This window comes from Cupressus sempervirens, chromosome 2, assembly GCF_028749045.1.
Source record: "Cupressus sempervirens isolate cs-2001-9-10 chromosome 2, ASM2874904v1, whole genome shotgun sequence".
Taxonomy (NCBI): Eukaryota; Viridiplantae; Streptophyta; class Pinopsida; order Cupressales; family Cupressaceae; genus Cupressus; species Cupressus sempervirens.
The window spans coordinates 612869144-612897080 of NC_143119.1; the positions used below are offsets into that span (position 1 = coordinate 612869144).

Sequence of the window (27937 nt, forward strand, 5' to 3'; positions counted from 1 at the left end):
TTTCCTCATCCAAGATGTGCTTGCCAAAGACAAATATATCGGCTGGGTCGAGAGCATTGCAGATAGTCTGCATGAAGAGCTTTCTCAAGTCTCTGGTACTTCAGGGTTCTATATGTCATCATACCTCTTTTATGTGTTGGCTTGTTGCAGACAATGGGAAGGTTTGCCCCATGAGGTATGGGTTGACAATATGGCCATATATGATTTTTACCCCTTGTTGCAGAAAAAGAGAAATTCAGAAGATTTTTGTTGAGATATGATAGCTTCGGCTAGATTATATTGGATACTATTTGCCCATATATGTGAATTTATGTTTTACATACATTCACATGTATGTTCTTGTCATAATAAATCTAGGAATATACTTGAAAACCGACCAGCATAATCATATGAGACTAAAATGAACTTGATGCATATATATATATATATTCTTATCTCTAAGTTACCGATTCGGATGCGGATTCCGAAGCAGATTCCGGAAGCGGATACGGGATGCGGGGATTTTTTTTTTTTAAGGATGCGGATGCGAGAGGAAACGTATATATATATATATATATGCAAAGAAATGCAACTGATTTAGCTCAGGTGAAAGTAATTTTACTTTGCTAAATAGATTTGAAATAATTATAAAAAGATTGAATTATTTATTAAATGTAAACTATATCTAAATATATGATTTATTTTTTAGTAATATTGTTAAATATTATTAATATAAGATTTTTGACAGTCTAAATATTCTGAAAATAAAAAATAAACCAGAAAAATAATAATACATACATGAAAATGATACAAGGAAAGAAATGTGAAGTAAAATCGAACATAAAATATATATATATTTAATTTTTTAATAATACTTACTTAATATTAAACATAAGTAAACCAAAAACATAATAATAATACAGATATGAAATGGGAATGACACGTAAGAAAACCTAAAACAGAACCTAATAATTCAAATGTAGAGTTGCATGTAGAAAAGAAGATTGCAAAAAGGCAAAAGAAATGGAGTCGTGTGCCTAAATTATGAAGTCACGCGGCGCGAAGGAAAAGAAAAGTTGTGCGACCTGGCTCAGCTTCTTTCGTGCCTCCTTGAACGATCAACTCTCACATATTTTAGCAGCGAAACCCATTAAAACGTTTTTGCGATGAAGTTGAACAACGTTTTATACAATGAAATAGTCGAAAACGGTTAAAATTTGTGCTTCAATACTCTGAACGAATGTTTATGATTTTATGCTCCCGGATTCCCTGCGGGTGCTGCCCGGAAGCCACCCATAGGCATCCGGATGCGGGTACTCAGCTTCCACCCGCATCCGGATGCCTGCGGGTGGCTTCCGAGCAGCACCCGCAGGGCACCCGGAGGCTTCCCGCATCCGTCCGTATCGGATGCGGAAGCCAGGCCCTAGGGCCACGCATCGGTATCTAAGTCTTATCTTGCTTCGTAAAATAATGATCAGTTAAGGCATATTGCTAATCATATGAGTAATCACTTGCTAGTTAGTATTTACTAAATGATCAAATCCTTTTAGATTGGATTAGTTAAATGACTTTTCATTTGAATAGTCATGACCAATCATGGATTGACTGTTGAATACAATATATATATATATATATATATATATATATATATATATATATATATATATATATATATATATGCCATCATTGAAAGGAGTATAGATATCGTAATTGATAAATGTCCTATACCTTTCTACAGTCTGAAGATGAACATATTTGCAAAACTATAGTTATCCTAATTATATAAAACTATCCTACCTTAACAATTTTCGCAAGGTTCAAGATACCTTCCTACCCAAATTGGTCTTTGAGTTGCAAGGCAAGGAAAATAAAAGACTGTCAGAAAAGGCTATACAACTAATCACGATCTATGGCAACTATTTTATACAATTACCCAAATTCACCTATTTGAGGGTCTTCAAGGGAAGCCTTTGAAGTTACCTAGGTACTATTTGGATAGATATGCTTTGATTGAGGTGTGTCGCCGAATAGTTGAAGTTGATAAAAGTAGTAAGATTAGAAAGGGTTCAAGGTGTATTTTCCCTATTGAACTAGGGCACTATCATTGCAAAAATAGCCAAGATGCCTTCGGCCTCAAGGAAGAGCTGGAAACTATGAATTTGCTACCATACTCCTCTCTGCCTAAGTATGACAGCAAGAACTTTATCAATTCTCAATTTGAAATCGGCCCTTCATTTGTTCATGAACCACATGTGGAAGATTATTGGGCGGACTATGAAGATGACTTGGAAGTAAGGAAGAGATTGTAGTCACGATGTACAATCAAGCAAATTTTGGAGTACAGGCTCCCGTTGAAGATCTCAAGAGTTGAAGAGGCAAAAAATGAAGTCCTAGACCCTGTGTTTATAGAACAAGTTGAAGTGCTACCTATGCACAGCTTGGACTGGGATAAACCAGAAGATGAGGACCTCCATGCGAGAATTGTACCTGTAATTGATAGACTAAAGCTTGGCTTAAGATGAAGATGTAACTAAGGCTGAAGGGAACAGAGCATTCCCCACATATGATCTCAGCTAGCTCTAGTTCATTAATTCCACCTCTTGGTACTAATCAAGTTGTGCCTTGTTCCCTTGCAAATGAACAAGTTTTGGAACAAGAAGTTGAACCTTGTACAAAGGAGTCGATTCAAGTTCAAACTTAGACATCTAGAAGGATCACGCGCTCTCAAACTCAAAAAAGCAAAAAGGATAAAGAAGTTGTAGTAATTTTAGACAAAGAGCCCAACAAAGGAAAGCCGAAAGCAGAATCCTGTGCCAAGAGTCCTGTAAAGGTGATAGATCAGATGGATCAAAATCAACAAGTAGGTGATGGAGCTGATACTACAAATGCAAGTGCACTAACTGTTGGGACCCCTATAGGCCCTCAAAGCTCTCAAACATAGGGTGATGTTTCCACTCCCAATTGGTTTGATCTTTCAGTCAATAAGAAGAGAAGCTTAGTGTCAGTCACTCTTCTAGTGCAAGATATGGTAGGCAAATACCTTGGGAGAACCCCCAAGAGTAAGAAACCAAAAGTTGAGGCCATGTTAGATATAGATGATAAAACAAGGAATTGGATAACAAACATCTACAACCCCACCACTGCGGAAAGTTAAGAAGAAGTTCAGCCACAAGACTTCATGGTAGAGAGAATTGATCTTGGGATGGCTACTAGAGCTGTAGAGATGAAGATCTTCAATGCTAGCAATAAGAAGATCGAGCATAGCATTTGGAAAGATTGGAAAGAGAAGGAGAAGAAGAAGACTATACAACTAATGGAAGAATATATCCATGTCCTCTACAATCCTGATGCATTAGCAGCCCCAGGTGGTGCTTCGGCTATAGATGTTACTTCTCCAATTAACCAAAAGTTCATTAATCAAGTTAAGAGGGATAGGTCAGTTGCTAGAGTCTTCAATGAGTGGGTGACACTATAATGACCAATGGAATAAGTTACATCTCTAAATTTACTGAGACCAAGGCGCGAGCAGCCAAAATGGTAGCAGAGCTAGAATTTGAATTGAATCCATGGGAAAGTGAGAAAGTGAAGTTACATTATCCAGATAACGGAAGTCCAAACTGATGGTACTGTCAAATTCTTAGCGGATGTACCTGATGCCCCAGTAGATGTTGATTTCCTATTCATTGCAAGAGCTAATTTAGAATGGAGGAACATGACCTTCGAGCAAGGCCTAGAAGAAGTCTTAGAGCTACTAAGGGAAATGGAGTGCCTCAAACAGATCCTAGACAACGACATCAAGTGTATTGATGTCAGGATCATGGAAAATGAAGATAAACCTGACAGAAGGACACAAGAAGTGTTGGCTTCTTTTCAAGCCAGGATCAAGATAATGAAAGAAATTCAGGAGCTGATAGTAAAGGACTTCACCACCATCGCCTGTGCGGAATCTATGATGACTTTGTGCAAAGATCATTTGGAAGCCCATGAGAAGAAAATGGACCATGTCCATAGGATTGAATGTGTCTGGAAGCTGAGGCTAGAGCTGATCAGAGTGCTCCTACCAAAGGAGTTAGTTGAATTTGCTACCACATACAAGAAGTGGAAGGACACAGGTTGCGAACTTCCTGAAAATAAGAAGCAACAGGCCAATCCCAACATAGCTACTGGGAATTGACTAGATAAGATCTAGGGGCTATGTGCCTTAGTTTGTTTCCATTTTAATTAGTTGCTAAAAGACTCTGTTTTTAGAAAGTTAGTTTCCAACTCCCCGCAGGAGTTAATTTTTGAAAAACTGAATCTTGGAGCCCTACGCGGCTATATAAGTTTATTTTGAAGACTTGGATGGAGTCTGCACCTTGGTTATTGATACATTCATTGTTAAATATGAATTTTGGATTGTGATATTGTTATATTGTTATATTGTTATATTAAATGCAATAATATCTAAATTGTATTGTTTGATATATAAGTTTTTGCTAGTAAATTGTATGGGTTTCTTGAAGCATGTTTTTATTTTCATATGGGAGTAAATGTATGCGTAGCCAATTCATTCTTTGCATTACATATTGTTGATCTTTAAACCTGATAATAGAGTTGCCTTCATAGTGATTGAGTTAGTTTAGATTTGTTTCATAATAACATGTGGCTAATAATTATTGTGAAGTTTGAATTATGTTTTAACCTGCACATTCTTTTCATGATTGTGAACTGAACGTTATGCCTTATGCTTTTTGGTGAAAAGTGATTGTTGAAATAATTTTTTTACAATAAGATTTATTTTGCTATATCTTTGAAGTCAAGAAGTTGTACCTATAAATACAAAGAGTTCATTATTTGGAGAACTCATTTGTTGGTGTTCCTGTTTTTCTCCAATTTGGGAAGAGTCAAAAATATGTTAACTTTTTGAAGAGGGGAAAATTGTATACTGACTAGAAAAACCTTCATGAGATTATACAGACTACCCTCTTGTGAAATCTCATAACTCAAATAAATCTTGCTACTTCCCTAAGTATAGTCATGTATCAGTGCAGATATAATGCCTTCGTTGGATGCATTGCACTCTAACCCAGTTGGCACCTCCCCAATACCCATACCAATCAATGTTGGCACCATATGCCAGATGACATTTCCACTGTGCCAACTGTCATTGCCATGATGTCAACCAACACTTCCATCGTACTTGTACTAGTCAGCAACATGCCAGTCAATAAAACGTGGAGCGACACTACCATTGAACTTGTACCAATCAATACTACCATGCCAAAAGGTACTTCCATTATACTAGTCAATGCTCCCATACTACCATTAAACACTACCACCATACCCATACCAATAAGCATCATGTCAATCAACACTTCCACCTTACTAGATGGCACTACCATATTGTCAATTGGCACTGCTACCATACCTTCTCTAGTCTACACTGCCACAAGGACAGGTGACACTTCCACCATACTTGTATGAATCAACACTATGCCAATCGATACTACCATTATACCTATACCAGTCAGCACTACGCCAGTCGATGATTTCACCACACCAATCAGTGCTACCGTCATTTGGGTGAAGAGAAACACTCCATAAAGCTTCCGTTGTTTCACTCTATTATAAACTTTGTCATGTTTGTAGTCCTCAAGATCCCAACGAAGCCAATCATAACTAAATCATTGTCCAGATCCAGAACCTTCATGTAATCATCAATCTCCTCAGGAACCTCACAACTCATATAGATCCTCTTATTTTGATGAGGAAGCCCTTCACTTAGAAAAATTGCAGTCATGCACAACATAGGCACAACTGAAGAATAGACTCCATATTCAACCAGCTGTGGTTGCTCCTACAACGAATCATTGGTAGCATCTCCATGAAGTTGAACAATTGCTGGCAAAGCTTGCTCATTCAAAAGATGACTGATATGACCCGAATTTTCATTGAATTGATCGACAAGTGTTGGTTTGATGAAATTAGTGTAGGCATCTTCTTCACCTTTTTTGTCATCTTGAACTTTCAGGTGCTCTTCACTTGTAGGCAGAGCAACAGATCTTGCAAATCCTCATGTGACTTCATTTTCCTCATCACTCTAACTACCATCAACCTCCTTAACCTTGTTCAATTGAGATGTTAATATTTCTTCACAATGCTTGAATACTTATTGACAAATTTACATGCTGCAATAGAAGGAACACATTTAAGATTGCAAACAGCCAATAACATAGATGTGATAGGTTGGGGTTTATTTCCTTCATTTCTTCAAATGCATGAACCCATAAGTCTCTCTATAACATCCTATTTTCCCGGGTCTTAAATTAACAACGAACATACTCAAAGAAATACAGTTATTACTTCATTTTCATAAGAAGACAATTAAATCAATTTCATTCATATGAAAGAGATTGACAGTTAAAAATCAGTTAAACAAAATTTCTTAACTAAGAACTTAAAACACCATCAATGAATTCACTATGGAAATTAAAATCCACATACCATGGAATTTGAACAAAGAAATCATTGTAGGTATGCTTTTCCAACCACCCAAGGTAGTCCACAAATACCACTATAACAATATCAAATAACAACTACCATCCAAAACTGCTATATCAGAATCAAAAAACGATTACCATTAAAAACCACTGTATCAACTAGGGCATCGATTACCATTGGATCATTTAGGGCATCAAATACCACTGCATCAATTAGGGCATCACAAACTGCTGTATCAATTAGGGCTTCGATTACCATTGGATCAACTAGGGCTTCAGATACCACTGTATCAATTAGGGCTTCAGATACCACAAAATCAATTAGGGCTTCATATACCACTGTATTATTTCTATCCTTTTGATTGCTTAACTGTGGCAATAACATATGATTAGAAGATATGCTCATATTTATTATTCATATAAATGAAAGATAACAATCCACCAGATAAACCTATCTCTCGCAACTGAATGTAAAATAACTCAATTAATCTTACCTTAGTCTGGCATATACATCATAAAAGTAAAATACCTATTTTCAGAAACCAATTGAATGTATAACTTATCTTTGTCTATTGCACGTTTGACAACTTGGGGAGAGGTGAAACATTGTCAGGGGCTTAACCACCCAACCTCGGACCTTAACTTATTCTCCACACAATCTCTAATGAGAAAGGCCCTCCCTACCTGAAATTGGACTTGGAACTTCTGTCATCTACCAAGCAATCCTGGTATCTACACCACTCAACTTCACAGCAGGAGATTACAATAACATGACCATGCATGAGCTATTAAATGATATTATTCTAGATTTAATGTATCATATCTGACTTTATTTTCTAAGTCATTACAAACTCCATCTCACCTCTTCACCCTTTTTCCATGGCTATACAGCCAATGAATCCTAGGTGTTCGGATCTCAGAGCAATCGGCTTTGTCTGTTGATCCCCAACAAATTCATGAATAACATATATATTCTAGCTTATCACAATTTGTGATTTGACAAAGATAGTTTTGAAGATTGCAGAATTTATTATTTCATTAATTAATTAAATCATATTTGATTTCTCTTTTGCATTCTTGCAGATTCACTCTTATCTCTTCACCATTTCATGGCTTCTTTGCCGGTGAATCCTAGGTGTCTAAAAGATTATATTCTATTTTATTTACACCTCTTCACCAGTTCATGGCTTCATTGTCGATGAATTCCTCAATGTCTGTAAGATTATGAGCATTCTGATATTATTTACACCTCTTCACCATTCTATGGCATCTTGCCGGTGAACTCCTCGGTGTTAGAGAATTTATAAGTATTTTGATCTTGTTCGGAAAATTATGATAGCATGGCTATTGTTGTTAGTTCATTCAATCATTTAAGTATCAGCAGTTATCATTAGAATTCATAAATGGTGTTTAATCATATAGATCTTCAAAGCACTCTATGTAAATGTAAGAGACCAACAACATGGTTGTGAATTAATCTCAATCTATAATGCATAGTCGGCTACAGTCGGACATTCAAATCAAGAAAGGAAGAAGATATGAATATGAAAACATATTTTGCATTATTCTCAGCTCTAACAATATGTAGCCGACAGCAAACAAAGAAGGAAGAAACTATGAAATACAAATGCATATATTATATTTCTTTCAGCCCTGACAGGTGTAGCCAGTTGCAATAGGACATATTCTTAGAGAATGAAGGAATTATGAAATGCGAAAGTATATATTATTCGTGACCTGCGTTTGGGCTTGGACATGGCTCCTCTCGTCCCCAGGCCGGAACTCCTATTGGTTGATTGCTCACCCGCTGGTTGAAACTTGATACAGTTTTCAATTGCCGACGGAGTAAGGGAAAACAAGGTGATTTGGTGGAGTGATTTGGAAGAACGTTTTGGCTGAGAAAGATTCAAACTTGGCTTGCAAATGGAAACGCAGCAAATAATGAAAAGGAGAGATGCCGAATGGTTTAGTTCATGGCTTCTTTTAAAAGCTAACCGTGACTCCTCAGCTACTATCGGTTTCAAAGAAAGAAATCCATTTCAATTCCCAAGTGTTTAACTTGATTAAAACGAAAAGAGGGAAAAAATAAATACAAGGTTGGAGCATAAAGTTGGAAAGATTATTGTCAATTCGAATTTTCAAGTATTACATCAATTTATCATGCCAAGTGTTAATCAATTAAAGCAAGAATATTAAAATGGAAAGAATAGAGTTGGAAGATTATAATTCAAATGTTATTATATTTTGAATATTATTATAATCTTAAATTTATATATGTACATGTAAACATCACTTTATTAAATTGTTATATGGTGCCATCTCATTTTTATATCTGTACGCATATAGATATATCTATTATAATAATAAGGTGAAAGATCAAATTAAATCCTTTTAAGGTACGTTTTATATTTTAACCCAATTATTTATGTTTCTCAAATTATTTATCTAAATAGCTCATGCAGGTCCCACAAATGTATCCTATTTCAAGTCGCTAGATTCTCAACCCCTTTGCCCAGTGATGGTGACGCTCTTGTGCCTAATTCTTTTCTGACAATGCTTCCACCCCTTCGACGTGTTTCTTAGCAAGGGAATTCTCTGTAATTAAATTATATTATCATAATAAATTATTTAATCATAACAATTATTTCATGAATTCGTGATAAATGATCAACTAACTTGTTATCTTCACTTGAATTTATAATGACTAACCATCTTACCACTTTGCAAGATTATAAAAAATTAAACTACCAACTGACTTCATGTGAACCTCAACGGCTATACTTTAAATTAGGTCAAAAATTGGGATGTAACACTCTCCATAGCAACCGAAAATTTAGTATCATATTACTACTTGATGGTGACCAAGAAGTGATGAAACATATCGATCAAATCTTCCAACCCTAGCTTTGGGAGAAGGTTACATACTTTGACATTTGCACAATTGTTCAATATTGTAGATCTCCAACCAAAAAGATCACCATCGATGTGATCCAATATCTGAAAGCTCTCAAAGATCAAGTACAATACCTCTGTTAGAGTGTCATCATTGTACAGTTCTCGAGGAGACAAGATTCTCAAAATCTCACTTAGACATGCTACAATGGCTAACTTGATTTCCTTCTATGGTGTCTCAACCATCTAGGGCGACTTAAAACAATCTTAATTGGAGCAAGGATCCTCTGGATAAAGCTTGATGGTGATTGATTCATTTGGCTCAAACATACTTCTAACATGTCTAGAGGAAGGTCAATACCACAGTTGCACCGCCCTAGGGGACGAAGGAATATGTGGACAAGTTTTCAGGATGGGGGGGCAGAGGGGCCTTAATTTGGGGACGACAGGAGGACAATGGCAGGGGACTGGGGGGGTGTATACACTATACATATGGTACTTAAAATGCTAGTTATGAAAAGATGTATAGCAATATAAGATATAAAGATGTAAAAAGAGTAAATACTTGAACATTGCATTGAATTGGAACATCAAACATTGAATATAAATAGTCAAATCAGCAAATAGTTAAAATTAGGGCGTCCCCACATTCTCGACAAAGGTGGTGGAATCTGGTAGCACTGCTGGTGATGGGGGAAATGCGTCCTCGTGTTACTATGGTCAATACCATTACTGAGCTCCTTTCTTATTCTTTGTAATGCCTTCAACCACTACTCTCCATCGCTGGTGGGCGACAATGTGTGATTCAATTCCCAAAATCTCTCAATCATCCCAACAGGCTGGCTAGATCACTAGCTCTAATACCACTGTAATGTACCTAACTATACACAGGAAGTATGGACAAATTTTGAGCTCGAGAGGTGGAATGTATAGAATACAGGAGGATAGATTGTCAAGTAGGAGGATGGATTGTAGGCAGAAGGCAAGACAGACTTCAAGGAGCAGGACGACAAGCAACAAAATGGACTGCAAGCAATAGGACAAACTGCAAGCAACAAGACAAATTGCAAGCAACATGATGGACCAAGCACAGCGATAGACTACAAGTAGCAAGATGGATTGCTAGCAGCAGGATGGACGAAGCAGTAGGACGGATTGCAAACATCAGAATGGACTTCAAGCAGGAGTATAGACCAAGCAGCACAATAGAGAGGGAGGTACAAAGTTGAAGTCGTCCAATTGTGCAAGGGTGACTATATGATCTTGTTGGCATATAACAATGGATGGGTGATGGGGTACAGTAAAATGATGCGGGAAGTACCAAGGGGGGAAGCTAGGCAATATGGAGTGGTAGTCGTACAGGAAACAAAATTGGCAGAGAGATGTGTGTACGACGGAAGTGAGTGGTTGTACGGACTATGTCCATACGAGAGGGAAGTGCAAGGGGCATATGGAGGTTTAGACAAATGGTGCACGGTGGTGGAAATGAGGGAGGGGTATGGAGAGAGGAAGGCGTACGAAGGAGAGGGAGATGAGGGTGGAGGTGGAGGGAGAGTTAAGGCGTACAATGAAGGGGAATCAAAGGTCGTATAGAAGAGTGGGTGGTAATGTACGGTGGGAAAGTGTTGTTCGATCATACAATGGAAGGAGATGGATGCTTGTACGGTGGAAGCAGGTACGAATGGTGTTGTCATACAGTGGAGGTGCCTATTGCGTATGGAGGAAGTTGGAGGTATGGAGGATGCAGGAGATACATAAGTGTGGTGGTTGCCAATACTTATAAAAAAATCAAGAGACATAGCATTCACCCGTACAAAGAATTAACCAAACATAGCAAAGTTGTAACTTATTAACATAACGAAAAAATGATATTTTCCACAGAGAGATAATTTGTCATTGAAGAGTGAATAGTAGATACACTTGCAAACAAGGATGGTGCTCAAACTTGCTAGATCCAAGCAAAGTAATACAAAGACAGAAAAGGGTGAGGGTTGAATCCCATCGAAACCAGAAAAGCCAAGTGGGGATGATCTTTCACTTCTGAAATGGCGAATAATACTGAACTCCAACAAGAGTTCATAGTACAAAGAAATAATCCAAATCACATGCCAAAAACATCCTACACACCGGTCATAAATACCCCTTCGAAGAAAACTCCCGAGGGTTTACAAAAGAACACCAACACAACAAACACCTACGGATAATTAATGAATATTAGGTCCCTTAAGTAAATAATTAAAAGTCCATTTTTAATATTATTTAGATTATGGGACCATTAATTATTTAAAGCATTTTATTAAAATTGGGGACATTACATCAATATTGTCTAATAAAAAACAACACATCCTCTTCTTGAACAAGGATGAAGCATTATTCCAATGAAAAATCACAAAGGCTTCACTGGAAGAATCATTTATTGCAGAAGATCTCAAACAAAAGTAAAAGGCCAAGGACTCTGACTATGATAAAGTGAAGAGCAAAGTGGATATAGGCTGAAAATGAAAAGAAAGTTTACCAAAGAATTTTAAAATGTGCAAACCTGGCAAGATTATTTTTAAACACAAAGTTGAGATCACTCCTCAACAAACCAATGATTTCCATCCACCAAACTTGACCACAAACACCTTGGTAGCATTAAGCTTTGCACTGACTCTTCTCACTTAGTCTGAAGTATTAAAAGTAAACTGTAAAACTGAACTGTTTTACTTTTCTTAGCTCTGGTCATGGTTGTTAAATACCTTTATACCATTAAATTTGTTGCTGTTCCAATAATTTGTAGAGCATGCTGGTCTACTCTAGGATTTTTCTTTTCAAAAAGAGAATTCACAAGGAAATTGAATATTTGAGAACTTCAATAAAAACATGACTGCTGTTCCAGTGAGTCAAATAAAGGACACAAGATTACAGAAGGTTCAAGATAGAAAAATGACATCAATAAACCAATAAATGCATATATGCACACACCATTGGAAACACAACCCCCCTAAACTAGATCGCCTGTTTTAACTTTTTATTCTATTTATAAGCTTGGATATCATTCAATACCTCACAGGAGATGATAACCATATTTGCCTATTTGGTGTTTGCTTGTTTATAACATAAGTACCAAGATTCCCAAGCTTCACTGTTAAAACTCCACTCTGTAATAACATGTCAAAGATGAAGTCAGTCTTAATCTTTGAAAATATTGAACAAAATAATAACACTTACTGAAATGAACCATCATCGTAATCTTACAGCATAGTCCATGTCAAAACCGTCGATCTGAATGTCATCTCCATAATCCTAGAGAAAACAATTTTGAACTAGTGAAAACAAAGTGAAAGTGAAATTTTATTAGTTACAAACTGAACAAGAAACTATCATGCAGTTTATTTTACCAGGGCATCTAATATGCTAAGTCAGCAGCAGAAAATATTTTGAGTAGGGCAGGTGCTTTACCATTCTACAGATGCACACAGGACACACATATTGAAAACTCAGCATATATAGGTATATGACCATAAATTACACATTATTACACCATACAGAAATTTTGTAATAAGTATGTACAGTTTATATAGAACTGTACTAGTGGATGGTTGATACAGCACAAAAACCCGATATCATTTCTTAATTTGAGATTTATATGAACATTTATCTTCCTATTCATCCAACAATGCTATACAATTGAGAACATTCCCGGGAAAACACAGATTTTCTCCAAGAAACACCAAATACAAATTGAAACCTAAAAATTAACCATGCTTTGCATAAACTGAACATGCAAAATGAGAACAGATCTACGCAATGTGCATGCTTTTTAAATCGAAGTATGTAAGTTGCACAGTTAGTGTTCAAAGCATGTTACAAAATGAAAAGAAAACAAATGCGAGTATGCAGATTGTTAAGTTTGTTGATCTCTGATAGATAAAACTATTACAATAAATATGGGAACAATAAATACTCTTACTTGTATAACTGTAGTGCAGAGTTGTTCTTCAAACAATGGTGATCTTCAAATTGCTTTGATGCAATATCTCCTTCTCTGTATATTGCAGATAATACGAATAATAGACTGAATGTAATAATGATGCTACAAACTAGATCGCAGAGAAAGAACTCTAGAAAGTATATTTGTAATGCTTAATATGCAGATCGCTGGGTCTGTGATGCCGTGAATAGATGACATTCCCATCGATCTGCTTTTGACTTATATAGGTAAGCAACGCTTATGATCCATAGAGTCACGACTCTGCGTGGCCTTTGGCCACATAGGGTCATGCCTCTATGGAGGCATAACTAGCTAACGGTTAGTTTGGAGTAAACCAATACTGCTTAGCAGTCGGCAATAACACAATGCCACCAATGTTATACCACTGCCATCGGCAATAACACAATGCCAATATGAAGCAATCTGTCAATTATATAATCTGCTGATAAGAATATCAATCGCATGTTTATGGTAATCATTAACAACTCATACATACATATGTATGTGTGTGTGAGAGAGAGAGAAACACCAATAACAATTATCAAATAAATATGATACCGGTTTGCATACGACTGATTACTTCTACAGACGCTATACATCAACACTCCCTCTTAGCAAGGGAGAAGTAATACACTTTAGATTTCAGAACAGAATATCTAAACCCTTTATCTGCTCTTAACACTCTAAAACAATGACTAGTCAGATAATAAAAAATCACCAAGCTATGAACACTATCATAACATACATTATGATCTCTAATTGTCCAAAACAATATCTAGAGAAATCATAATGCATATGTTATCTATGATCTCTAATTGTCTGAAACAATATCTAGAGATGTCCATAGTAATAACATAAAAATTCATTATTCATGATCTCTAATTGTCCAAAACAATATCTAGAGATATCCATGATAACACAAATGAGTTCGTTATCTATGATCTCTAATTGCCCGAAGCAATATCTAGAGATGTCCATGACAACAGAACTATCATTTGCAAGATCATCACCTTACAAATAATTACCTTCTGAATAAATATATCCATGAAAGATCGTCACCTTTCATTACATATCTGATGCAACTAAACAACAATAGAAGCATAAATTCACATGAATTGAAAAAAAATTTAATTCAATATTCAATATTACAAATTAATCATACTAAGTTTTTCTCTTAAGTATTTCAACTTCACTTTAGCAAGAGGCTTGGTAAAGATATCAGTTGTTTTCTCATTAGTACTGATGTACTCTAGTTGAATAATTCCTCAATTCACCATATCTCGAATGTAGTGGTAAGGAATTTTAATATGTTTGGAACGATTGTGGAAAACCGGATTGGTTGAAAGCTTGATGCAACTTTGATTATCACAATGAATCACAATGGGCTTCAAAGGTCTTTTGAACAAATCTGCTAACAACGTCCACAACCATATCGCTTCTCTAGCACCCGAAGAAGATGCAATGTATTCTACTTCAGTGGAACTTAATGCAACTGAAGTCTGTTTTCTGCTGAACTAAGAAACCATACCAGATCCTAGACTGAAGCAATATCCAGAAGTACTCTTACATTCAGTAGGACTGCTTGCCCAATCAGAATCAGAATATCTATAAAGTTCCATATTGACTTTATCATATTTGACTCCCATTCCAATAGTACCCTTTAGATATCTCAAAATGTATTTAGCTGAATGTAGATGTATCTTCTTTGGTGCACACATAAACTGACTCAAGGTGTTAGTAGCATAACATATGTCAGGACGAGTATTCACCAAATACATTAAAGATTCAATAATTTGCCTGAAGTAAGTATAATCTGTAGGTTCTGATTTGATCATATTATCCTTCAACTTGTATAGATTTACATCCATAGGAGGAGCAGGTGGTTTACATTCCATCATTCCAAATTTTGTTAAGATGTCGACTGTATATTTTCCTTCATTCAGAAGAATGTAGTTATCCTATTGCTGGACTTCTAATCCAAGAAAGTAGTGAAGTAGACCTAAGTCTTTCATTTCAAACTTTGTTGTGAGTTCTTGTTTGCATTTCTTTATGAGAGGTTCCTCACCTGTTATCAACAAATCATCAACATATAACACAAGTATAATCATATCATCACCATCTATTTTGGAGTATAAGTTAGGATCAGCTTCATTTTTAGAATATCCTAACTTCATTTGATAGTTGTCTATCCTTTCATACCATGCTATGGGGGCCTATTTGAGACCATAAAGGGCTTTCTTTAATTTACAAACATGAGTTTTGCTGTCATGAGTGTTGAATCCTTCCGATTGCTCGATATAAACTTCCTCTTCAATTTTGCCATTAAGGAATCTTGTTTTGACATCCATTTGATGAACCTTTCATCCCTTGGATGCTGCAATAGCCAAGATGGTTCTGACTGAAGTATATCTAGCAACTGGTGCAAATGTTTCTTCATAATCAATGCCTTCTTTCTGTGATAAACCCCATGCTACAAACCTGGCTTTGTACTTTTCAATGCTGCCATCAGATGCATGCTTAATTTTAAACAATCATTTGGAAGAAACAACTGATTTGTTTTTAGGTCTTTGTACAACATCCCATACATCAATTTTTAGTATAGAGTTATATTTTTCAATCATTGCTTCTTTCCAAGACTGATTTGAAAGTACTTCTTTAACATTAGAAGGTTAAAGAATAGTGGATTTCTTAAGTTGAATTAGTAATGCAACATAACATAATTGATTTCTTGTTCTTTTGCTTTCTCAAATCACTTCATTAGGTTCAACCTGATTTTCTTCTATCGTTTTCCTAGCCCAAAGTGGCCTCTTCTTCTTGTTGACATTTTCAAAATCTTCATGATTTGACATAGTGGAAAAGGATGGTTCAATATCATTCTCCCTCTCAATTTCTACTTGTTGATTTTCATCTACTTTAGGAATAGATTCAATAATGGATTCATCACTATTCCTAGAGATATTAAAGGCAATATCTTCTTCAAATTTCACATCTTTGTTAATCTCAATTGTTCTTTGACCTGGAATGAAGACCCTGTATCCTTTTGTTGTTTCACTATATCCAATAAGTATCCTTTTCTTTCGAGAAGGTTCTAGTTTTGTTCTTTTCTATTTAGGAATGTGTATATAGACAGGGCATCCAAATATAAGGCAATATCATCTTCAAATTTCACATCTTTGTTAATCTCAATTATTCTTTGACCTGGAATGAAGACCCTATATCCTTTTGTTGTTTCACTATATCAAATAAGTATCCCTTTCTTTCTAGAAGGTTCTAGTTTTGTTCTTTTCTATTTAGGAATGTGTGTATAGACAGGGCATCCAAATATTCATAGATGACTTAGATCAAGTTTAATGCCCGTAAATACTTCTTTCGGAGTGGTGTTCTCTAATACTGAGTGTGGACATCTGTTTTGAATGTAGACTGCAGCGTTAGATTCTTCAGCCCAGAAAAAAGTATGAAGGTTTTGATTGTGTATCATTGCTCTGGCAAATTCAACAATTGCTCTATTTTTGCGTTCAGCAACTCCATTCTGTTGAGGATTATATGGTACAGAAAACTCCCTCTTAATCCCAACAGCAATGCAAAAATTCTTTAAAATATTAGAGATGTATTCACCTCCTTTATCTAACCTTGGAGTTTTTATTTTTTGTCCTAACTGATTTTCAACTAAGGCTTTGAACTCTTTGAATTTTGATAAAACTTCAGCTGATTCTTTCTATTTCAGAAAATAGATCCAAGTTCTTCAAGAGTAATCATCAATAAAAATCACACCGAAGAAGCACTCGTTAAGAGAAGGTATAGACATAGGGCCGCAAAGATCAATGTGGATCAATTCAAGAATGGATTTAGATTTGTGAACACTTTTAGGAAATGATTGTTTAGTATTTTTGCCTAAAGCACATCCTTTGCAAATACTTAAGTGATCAGTTTTCAGACTAGGTAAACCTTTTACAATTTTTCCTATGGATGATAATGCATGATAGTGAAGGTGACCTAGCCTCCTATGCCAAATTTCAGTGGAATTTGAAGTTTCATGACTAAGAGCTAGGTTTTGATTATTACAAAGTTTATATAGACTTCCATCTCTAAATCCGATGGAAATGGCTTTCTTGATATTAGAGTTCTTTGGCCAAGATAGAACTTTGTCCTCCTGGAAAGTGATTCTGAATCCTTGATCAGCAAGACCAGAAATAGAGACTAAGTTTCTCTTTATTCCTGATACATATAAAACATTTTTGAGTTGTAAGGTAATTCCTGAATTTAGGTAAATTAACAGGAACCAATTCCTTTAATAGGATGAGTAGAGTTATCTCCAATGATAACTTCTTTTGAGGATTGTTCATAGAAAGTTTCAAATTTGTCTTTAAAACCAGTGATGTGCCTGGATGCTCCACTGTCTATGATCCAAGTGGTGTGGTTTGAGTTTAATTCACTAGAAAGGGCTAAGTAAAAAGCATAGTTTCCTCTTTCTTCTTTCTCTACACCCTCTCCTTTGATTTCTACTAAGCCTGCTTGAATTTTCTTTTTTTCAAGGCAGAAGTTATGAGTGACCAACTTTATCACATTTAAAACATCTAACTTTGGACCAATCATGTTGCTTATATGATTTGTTAGATTCCCTTTTGTTGTATTTGAATTTTCTTTTCTTGTTTGATTTTACATGAAGTGCTTGAATTTCTCCCTCTTGATTTGTACTTAGTCTTCTTGAGACTAATCTAGATTCTTCTTGTGTGCAATCATTCTTTAATAAATCGAATTTAGGGAGTTTGGGTCGAGAGCTTAAACCTCGAATAAACGTTTCCCATGATAGAGGAAGATCTCTTAGTGCTATCATGCTGAGTTATTTGTCATCAACTCGATTTTCCATTGTTGCAAGTTGATCTTTTAATTCCGAAATCCTTAGAAAGTATGAAGTGATAGATACTTCATTTTTCATCTTTATATATAGTAGATCTTGTTTTAGGGTTAATAATCTACTTGTATTGTTGATTTCAAATGTATCTCAAATAGTGGAGAACATCTCAAATGCAGTTTTGAGACTAGATATGGATGGAAGAATATGATCTTTTACAGAATCTATTATAATTTTCATTATTTTTTTATTATGTCTTTTCCATGTTACTTTCTCTGATTCATTTTCAGGCATGGGTATGTTTGTTTCAATATATTCCTCTATTCCATTTCCCTTAATATTATCATTACTCTAATTTTCCATGATGAGAAATTAGATGCACCCTCAAGCCTATCTTCTAGTCTCACATGATTCACCATTTTAATAATAATTTAGCTTTTGAAATAAAATCTGAGATTTTAGATTTTAATTCTAAGTAATAGCTTTTCCTGTCAAGATGGCTCTGGTACCATGTTAAGTTTGTTGATCTTTGATAGATAAAACTATTACAATAAATATGGGAACAATAAATACTCTTGTATAACTGTAGTGCAGAGTTGTTCTTCAAACAATGATGATCTTCAAATTGCTTTGATGCAAAATCTCCTTCTCTGTATATTGCAGATAATACGAATAATAGACTGAATGTAATAATGATGCTACAAACTAGATCGCAGAGAAAGAATTCTAGAAAGTATATTTGTAATGTTTAATATACAGATCGTTGGGGCTGTGATGAAGTGAATAGATGACATTCCCATCCATCTGCTTTTGACTTGTATAGGTAAGCAACGCTTATGACCTGTAGAGTTATGACTCCACGTGGCCAAAGGCCACGTAGGGTCATGCCTCTACAGAGGCATAACTAAATAATGGTTAGTTTGGAGTAAACCAATACTGCTTAGCAGTCAGCAATAACACAATGCCACTGATGTTATATCACTGCCATCGGCAATAACACAATGCCAATATGAAGCAGTCTGTCGATTATATAATCTGCTGATAAGAATATCAATCGCATGTTTATGAGTTAATGTGTATATATATACACACACACACACACACACACACATATATATATATGTATATAGGTATATATCTATGTATATATGTATATATATATATGCATATATATATATATATATATACATGTGCGTGTGTGTATGTGTGTGTGTGTGTGTGTGAGAGAGAGAGAGAGACACCAATAACAATTATTAGATAAATATGATACCAGTTTGCATACAACTGATTACTTCTACAAATGCTACACATCAACATAGATTACAAAACACAAAACAATTAACGCATGCTCAAATGAGAACCTATAAATTCAAACCCAACCATAATAAAAATATCATACAAATCAGATTTACAAGGAAATGTGGAAAATGGATTTGATTCACAGTTACCTAGATAAATATTAATGTGCATTAATTGAAACGAGGGCATTAATACTGCTAAAATATTTAATATAATGACCAAATAACACGATTATCTAAATGTGAATATGTAACTCACTTTACATTGTTTGCTATTAAAATAAAATGTATATTAAGTATTTCATAGAAATCAACATGCTGAAAACATAGTATCGATTCATAAGCATATAAATTCAACTGGTCAAATTTCAGAATATATCTAGATAATGAGTATTATGCAAACTATTATTAAAATACTACAATTCTCAGGTAGCAAAGATTTCCACTCATTTACTAAGTGTAAGCATGCATTGACAAAATACTAAACTTGCATCCTGAAATAATTTAACATCTCATGATGCACTCGATCCATAAAACATTTCAGGTTGATAATAGCTTATTTGAGTGGACATTCTGCACCTTTGTTTAACTACCCACATGCCTCCAAAATTTGAGTGAAGTTTGCGAAAAAAAATTCAGAGAATCCCATTAAAAAATTATCAAAACAAGGAACAAAAGCTTTGATATCATGTATACATTTAAGTATTCTCTACTCGCATTTATAAAAGGTGCAATGGCTACCCCACGAACATGTGAAATCAAATTTTGGGGCCACCACACAAGCTTTAGTGGACCTAATGGTGAAGATCCAATATTTCTGTTTACAACACTAGATGAATTCAGCAAAGGGCACAGTATGCAGGAATGTGCATCTCACAGTCTAAGCATAGTCAGGCTCACATGGTATCCCATACCCCAATGCATCATGAGTCTTAAAACAAGGTTATCAATTAAACAATGTGACTTTCTAAGTTTTTACAGTTATCTGTCACATGCATTTCATTCCTGTCCATTTCCATACCCACACATCTCAGATGGTAGAGAGAGTGGGACATTTTGAGGAAGGGTAACGAAATGCAGGAAATCTGTTGTAAGGACTCAGAAAAATGGCAACAGCCCATTGTAGATGTATTTTCCTTCAACTCTTCAAACATGCTTTTACTTCTTCTTTCCTTACATCTCAAATGTCATGCCCCTCTTGGTCTTGCTTTATTAATCAGGGCATGCAATGCACCTAAACATCGTTACATTATTCAATTAATCACATGGGTATTTCAAAAAACTGGCCATTAAAGACAATGTGGTGGCATCACAAATACTATAAGCTAGTCATTAAGGGCATGGTTTGATGGTTAAAACTTGGCATTGTTGTTCATGCTACCCAGGTCCAAAGAACCATTGGACCACTGAGCTTGCAGGCTTTGTGTTGTTGGCATTAGTGTAAGGATTAAGGTCCCCATTTGTATCCTCAAGTTCAACCAGCTTGAGCCACACAAAAATTTCCCAATTCAATTCAAAACTAAATTTTATGTTAGAAGATTGCAAAAAAAATAGACAAAGAGCACAAGAATCAAAAATTACAAGTTCCACGCACCATTTGTGGAAGAAATAACCAATGCGATCTTATGTACAAATTAAACACCACCATTAAAGAGGTCAAGTCTCGTACTCACTTAAGGAGAAGATAAGAGAAACATAAAAGTGCTGGAAATGGAAATCTTCCTTCAAGCAAGAGAGAAGATGCTGTATGATCCATTTTATGAGTAAAATCCGCAGGCAGAAGAGCAATTTGCCTCTACCAACTTTATTTTTCAACCCACATTGGGGTTATCCAAACCCAAGTAGGGTGTTATGCATAGTTGAAAAAATCACAGAGAACTTGCGCCCTGAAAACAGCGCCAAGTAACTCACCTCAAAACTTGTTGCCAGTTTTCTTCCAAACTTGCAGTAATTTTTTCACAGGAAACTCACCAAAACCTCATCACCGGTTCTCTTCCAGACTCGCAGCAACTTTTTGCAGGAAACTTATCCAAAACCCGTGATTTCCCATTGATGTCACACCCAAATGAAGATCAAAACGCTACAGTGAACATTTAAAAGTGATTTTAGGTTGTTTTTTGGCCCAATTTACAGACCTGAAGCACAGGTAGGACACATGAGCGTGATATGCACTTAATTTCTTTGTTACAGTTGTAGTTTTAAAATATTCTTTTGTCGAATGTTAAACAATCTCATTTTCTCGATATTTTTATTTTTATCATAAATTGTGACAAATAAAAATATATTTATATTTACTCTTTCAAAACGAATCAATATACATATATAAGGTTAAATATATATTTATTTTTTACTAGTTTTAAGTTTTACAAATATATTTAAAATTAACTATATATATATATATATATATATATATATATAACAATTATATAGATTTATCTTTTAAGAGTTTCAACTTTTAATTTTTGAATTAATTAAGCAATATAATTTGATTTGTTATTTGCAACCTCTAAATAATACAAGTGCTCTACAACAATTGAAATAATTTATAATAGTCATTGATGGCAAATTTGATATTCGTTGTGTATCCAGAGGTTGTAATTGCTTTCCATCTATGATATACATTAAACTCAAATTTTGATTTATATATGATAAAAATCAGTAATATGTTCTACAAATTTAGTAGGTATGTGTGTTTTAAATTATTTTAACAAATGATGTATTTTCAAATGTTTGATAAGTTCACTGAGTTATTGCCAAATTTTTCTACAAGTTTTTGCCGAGTCCCGAGTTTTTCAAAAAAAATTGGCCTACCAAGTTATTGCCAAGTCTAAGTCTTCCAACAATGGTACTATGTTGGAGAACTTAAATTTACATGTAGCATATGATAATCATCAATTGATAAACAGCCGTCATTAATCATAAATTAAGTAGTACAATAAAAAAATCTTGATTTTTGTAACTTATAAGAGAATATTAATAATATCAGGTTTCTACAATCCATGGTGAATATGGCAATTATTTCCAAAGTAGATTATGTAAAGATTTTTTCCACCTATGAACATGATTTTTGAGAGTTCGTGGACCAATTGTACCTCAAGTTTCTCCTGTAAGTTATGTAGCGTATCATCAGCTAGTTTGTGAAACTCCTCCTCTGCCACGGTAGAACTGTATAAAGGAAATAATACTCAATGTCACTATCAACATAAAAGAAAAAGACAGATGTTGCCAGAAAAATGTAGTATAATTGAAAATGAAACAATTGAACACATACAAGGAAGGAAGCTTTTCAAGAAAACAGCTTAAAGTTTTTAGAATTAAACACAGGTTCTCAACTCAAGTGCATTCTTATGGGCTAGATGAATTTAGAGATATTTATCATAAGGTGAGGGACAATTATACTGAAGATTACAATAGAAACCCTCAAAAACTGAATCTTAGCTAGGAATGTACTATAAAGTTATAAACAGTGACTGTACATCAATATATTTTAGAAAGATTTATTTATCCAAATTATATTTTAAAAACAATACTACACAAATCCCAAATAAGAATGAAATTACATTTTTTTCAATTTCAACTCCAAGAAGCAAAGACAATAAAATTATGCGTTGATACAAATATTAGCATTCCATTGAGAACATTCAAATCAGAAAAAAAATGTCATCAGAAAGTATAACTACTAACATACAGTTCTATAATCGATTCTATAAGTTTGCTTGTCTAAGTATATATCAGAAATTGGATTTGTCCATGTTTTGTACTTGAGTTTAATGAGTTACTAAAGAAAATCAAGGGAACTAAGCTAGAAATTTGTATTACTTTTCTTTAATTTGTTTTCAATAATGCTTAATTCATCAATATTGCTAAATTTAGGTTCAGTGCAGCCTGAAAAGCATTTATAACTTGATGTAGCTCTTATTCTGACATCAAATATGGGGTGCACCACAGAATGTTCATATTCAATAGTACGTGATTTGACAATTAATAATTTTCCATGTTTGTTTTTAGATTGTTTCTTAAACATTTATCATCAAAATGCTATTGATCGCAGAAGATTATGTATTTGAGCAACAACACTATCCTTTGGTATGATAGAGAATTTTACTTATATGTGCAAATAACAAGATCATACTTAACAAATTAGATTTTACTTCTAACAATATCCCTTGCACAAAATATATAATGGCTCCCTTCTACCATTGCAACATGCATTGATAAACTCTGCTTAATTCAAAATCATCATGCACATTCCCCTGTGAGAAGTAATATCATCACACACATTGCCTTGTGAGAAGTAAAGAAATTTAATTTTGTATTGTGCTTTAGTTATCAAAATTCACCAAAGAACAATGCTAAACTACTATCGGCAAATTAGAACTTTAGATGTGTGCCATAATGCACAAAAAAATATCAATACAAAAAGCAATCACATGTAACTTCACCCCATATCAAAAAATAAATATATGCCCAAATACACCAATCTAAGGCATGACTGAAAGACCTTTGGCGCCGAACAATGGAGGCTCTTGAAAAGGCCATCAAACAAGAGCAAAAATTAAAGAAGGATGATTCCATCCAAGATAATAAGAGCAAGGAAAATTGGAGTTCCTCTAGTTCTGACCAAGGAACCCACAAAAAGAGCTTCAAGAACTTCAAGCCCAACAAACCCAAGCTCAAAGGAAACAATAGTAAGAATTTCAAGGGCAACTCCAACGGTAGTAATAGTAGCAAGGGAAATGAAAAGAAGGGACTGGCAAGGGGTTGCTTCGTCTGTGTCGGAGATCATTATGCCAATTAGTGTCCTAATAAGGGTTTATCTAATCAACAAGAACGTCCTCCCTTACCACCTCAACAAATCGTCTTTCGGAAGAGGATTCATGCAATGGTGGATAATCATCAGGCAAAGCACCAGATGGGTCCTATAGAAACCCCAGGTAAGATATATGGAAACCCCATCTTTATATTAATTGATACTAGAGCAGCTGAGTGTTTTATATCTCCGAAGTTGTTAAGTAGATTTCCAAAGAGAACTGGCTATATGGCAAACCCTTGGACTATAGAGTATGCCAACCAGTCAAAGGCTCGAGTAGATCAATGTTTGTTTGAGGCTTAGGTAGACTTTCCAACTCTCTCAACTGAGATTAACCTATATCTAGCACCTCCGGGGTCTTATGATATTATTATGGGAATCAATTGGCTCAATGAACATAAGGCAAAAGTAGATTGTCTTGAAAAGACGGTAGAAGGCTTAAATGACAATGGGGATCCTGTGATTATTCAAGGAATCTCACATGAAGTTAAAACTTGTCAAATATCAACCATGCAACTTGAAAGATGTAGAAGAAAAAGGTGTGAGATTTTTGCAATAAAAATAGAGGATCTAAATAAGGTTCAGGAAAAGGTTAACCAAGATGACTACATTCCAAAGAATGGGGAAATTAGGGAAGGAATGAAAGACCCCTTACAGAGAAATACCCTTACCTTAAAAAAATTCAGGATGTGTTCCCAGAGGAGCAACCTGGATTACCTCGTTCCAGAATATTTGATTTTACCAGACTTGATGCTTGGAGCAGAACCCATATCTAGAGCACCCTATAGAATGACCACCATAGAGTTGATGGAATTACAAGTGAAGTTATAGGAATTATTGGACAAGAAACTCATCCGCCCTAGCATCTCTCCGTGGGGAGCCCCAATATTGTTTATTAAAAAGGATGGAACCCTAAGGTTGCTTATAGATTATAGGATGCTTAACAAGGTCACCATTAAAAATAGATATCCAATTCCCCGAATTCATGATCTACTTGACCAAATGAGAGGGGCAACAATATTTTCCTTAGTTACATCGCCCTAGGGGATGGGGGGACGGTGGGATGGGAGGACAAGTTTCCAGGATAGGGGGACAAAGGGGCCTTAATTTGGGGATGGCGGGGGCCCGACGGCGAGGGACTAGGGGGGTTGTATATACTATACATATGGTACTTAAAATGCTAGTTATGAAAAGATGTATTGCACTATAAGATATAAAGATGTAAAAGAGTAAATACTTGAACATTGCATTGAATTGGAACAACAAACATTGAACATAAATAGTCAAATCAGCAAATAGTTAACACCAGGACTTCGCCCCATCCTCAGGGGAGGTGGTGGAATCTAGTAACACCGCTATGGACAGGCGAACGCAATCCGCAAGTTCCCGTTGTGTCCAAGTCCCCGATGCGTGGGGCAAAAACAAAGGGAATGCATTCCCACGTTACTATGGTATTTTCTAAGATTGACCATAAATCGAGCTATCATTAACTCAAGATTAAGGATGAAGATATTCACAAAACAACTTTCAGGACCCATTATGGGCACAATGAGTTCATTGTTCTACCCTCTGGATTAAACAAAGCTCCTACAACATTTATCAATCTTATGAATACCATACTCTAGGATTGTTTAGATAAGCTTGTGTTGGTTTTCATTAATGATATCTTTTTCTATTCGCGGAATGAGGAAGAGCACCAAAAACATCTAGAAATAGTTCTTCAAAGGTTGCATGAACACAGGTTGTACAGGAAATTGTTTAAATGCTCCTTCTATCAAAAAGGGATTTAGTATTAGGGCATATTATCTCAGCGAAAGGAATTGTTGTAGACCCTGCCAAGATTAAAGCAATCGGGTAACAGCCTCCACCTAGAAATGTGTCAAAAGTCAGAAGTTTCATGGGTTTAGCTGAAGACTTTTCTTAGATAGATCACATCATAACTACCTTGCAGCAAAAAGGGAAACAGTTTTTTGGGTCAGAAAAGTGTCAATCGACATTTGATTATTTAAAGTAAAACTGTAAAAGTTAACTACTACACCAATACTATAATAAACCCAATCGGATCTTACTCCATCAAACATCAAATTAGTTCACTTTTGGATGTTTGACATTTGTCAAACACTTTGCATGCATCCTCTATCTCGTTGTCCTTTATTTTCAGATGGTATTTGCTTGCTTGATAATGGTTCAAAATAATGTTCAAATCCTTTGCAAAATAACTCAATGATGACTAAGCAAAAGGACGAGAGAAAATGACAACTTCCCTTGATTATTTGAAATGTATATATCAGAATTTTACATGCAAATCTACACCTACAGCCAGGAAACATTTCTACAAACACTTGGCATGCATACTAGTGATGACTGAAACACACAACTAGAGCTTGGCAACCTTGTAACATCGTAATTCAATTCCGAACTATTTTCAATAATGACTAGTAATGCTTGCAACTTGAATTTCAATTGCAAAATATTTACAATGCTTCAGCACTTATGCGACAACTAAATTTATTTAAGAACCTGGTAGGATGACTGTTAACATTGAACACCCCAAATTGCAGCAGTTTGCATGTATACCACGCCCAGCTCTATACAAATCACAAGTCCAGAAGAATCGCTGCTAGTAATAAAAAGAGTAACGCTGTTGTAGTTGAAAGGCAGCCAGTTAATATGGACCATTGCCAAACAGAAGTATGAAATGCCTAACAACAGCTGACAATGCCAAGGTGAAACCCACACTGAAAACTCAGATGCTAAATGTCCCAAATCAGTAATGATAAACTTCAGAATTCAGATGCAAACAAATAACAGCTTTAACAGTAGCAAGGTCTTTCTAACCACAGTAATCAGAGAAGTGGAAGACAAACAATTCCTCTTCTCAGCCACAGTAGCAATAGAATGAGAAGACACCAAAATCTCAATCCAAATCCATTACACTTCAGCAATGGATTGAATTCACCAAACTCAGTCAAAACCCTCACCAACAAATAATAAAAAGGCAATATACAATTGAATAATCTTTTTGTTTCATGAAGCCACCTTTATAATGCACTCGGCTTCACCAACACACCATTAATTAGAAATTTCAATTAAATTCTGGTACTAAATAACTTTACTATCACAAGGCTTCATGAATTCGCTTTTCACTTAAGAGGCTTCAACTTCTAATCATAACAACTCCTTGCACTTTTATATTTAATTCCTGACTTAAGCTTATAATAAATTAATAAATGGCCCCTTCCAATGATGACTCAACCCTCAACTTAAGTGAAATTATAAAGTTAAATTATAACTTTATAATTAGTCATTTAATGATTTAATAATAATTTGGCCACTAAAATAATAATAACTCCCAAAATAATTATCCTTTAAATATGTTGTCTGTAACAGGAGTCACTACTATTATTCCCCATGTGATCAAATGCAGTTTCCACAAATAGAAAGGGTCGCTCTCAATCATCACTCAAATTTCCATAAGTAGCAGGTGCATGAAACTGAGCCCAAACGAAGTCCAATCTGAGTCAAACGAAAATCAAACTAGAATATATTGAATCGGGAAGAAGACAAGACCTTCCCATAGCCAAGCCTCTGCCTCAAAAGACTCTCTATCCACAATAATTAGCCAATGAGGGTCACAAGAATAGCCTAATCTCT

General features: G+C 35.2%; 1 protein-coding gene across 1 annotated transcript in view; it reads right to left on the bottom strand.

Annotated features, from left to right (window-relative positions):
• The window catches only part of FH (frataxin-like protein), a 130585-nt gene that overhangs the window by 52220 nt on the left and 50428 nt on the right, over positions 1-27937 (bottom strand). The window contains exons 4-6 of the mRNA XM_089814722.1: positions 22566-22638; positions 12588-12635; positions 12396-12490 (exon numbers count right to left, since the gene is read on the bottom strand). Of these exons, the coding sequence (XP_089670848.1) occupies positions 12396-12490; positions 12588-12635; positions 22566-22638 (216 nt within the window). The remainder of the gene's footprint in view (positions 1-12395; positions 12491-12587; positions 12636-22565; positions 22639-27937) is intronic.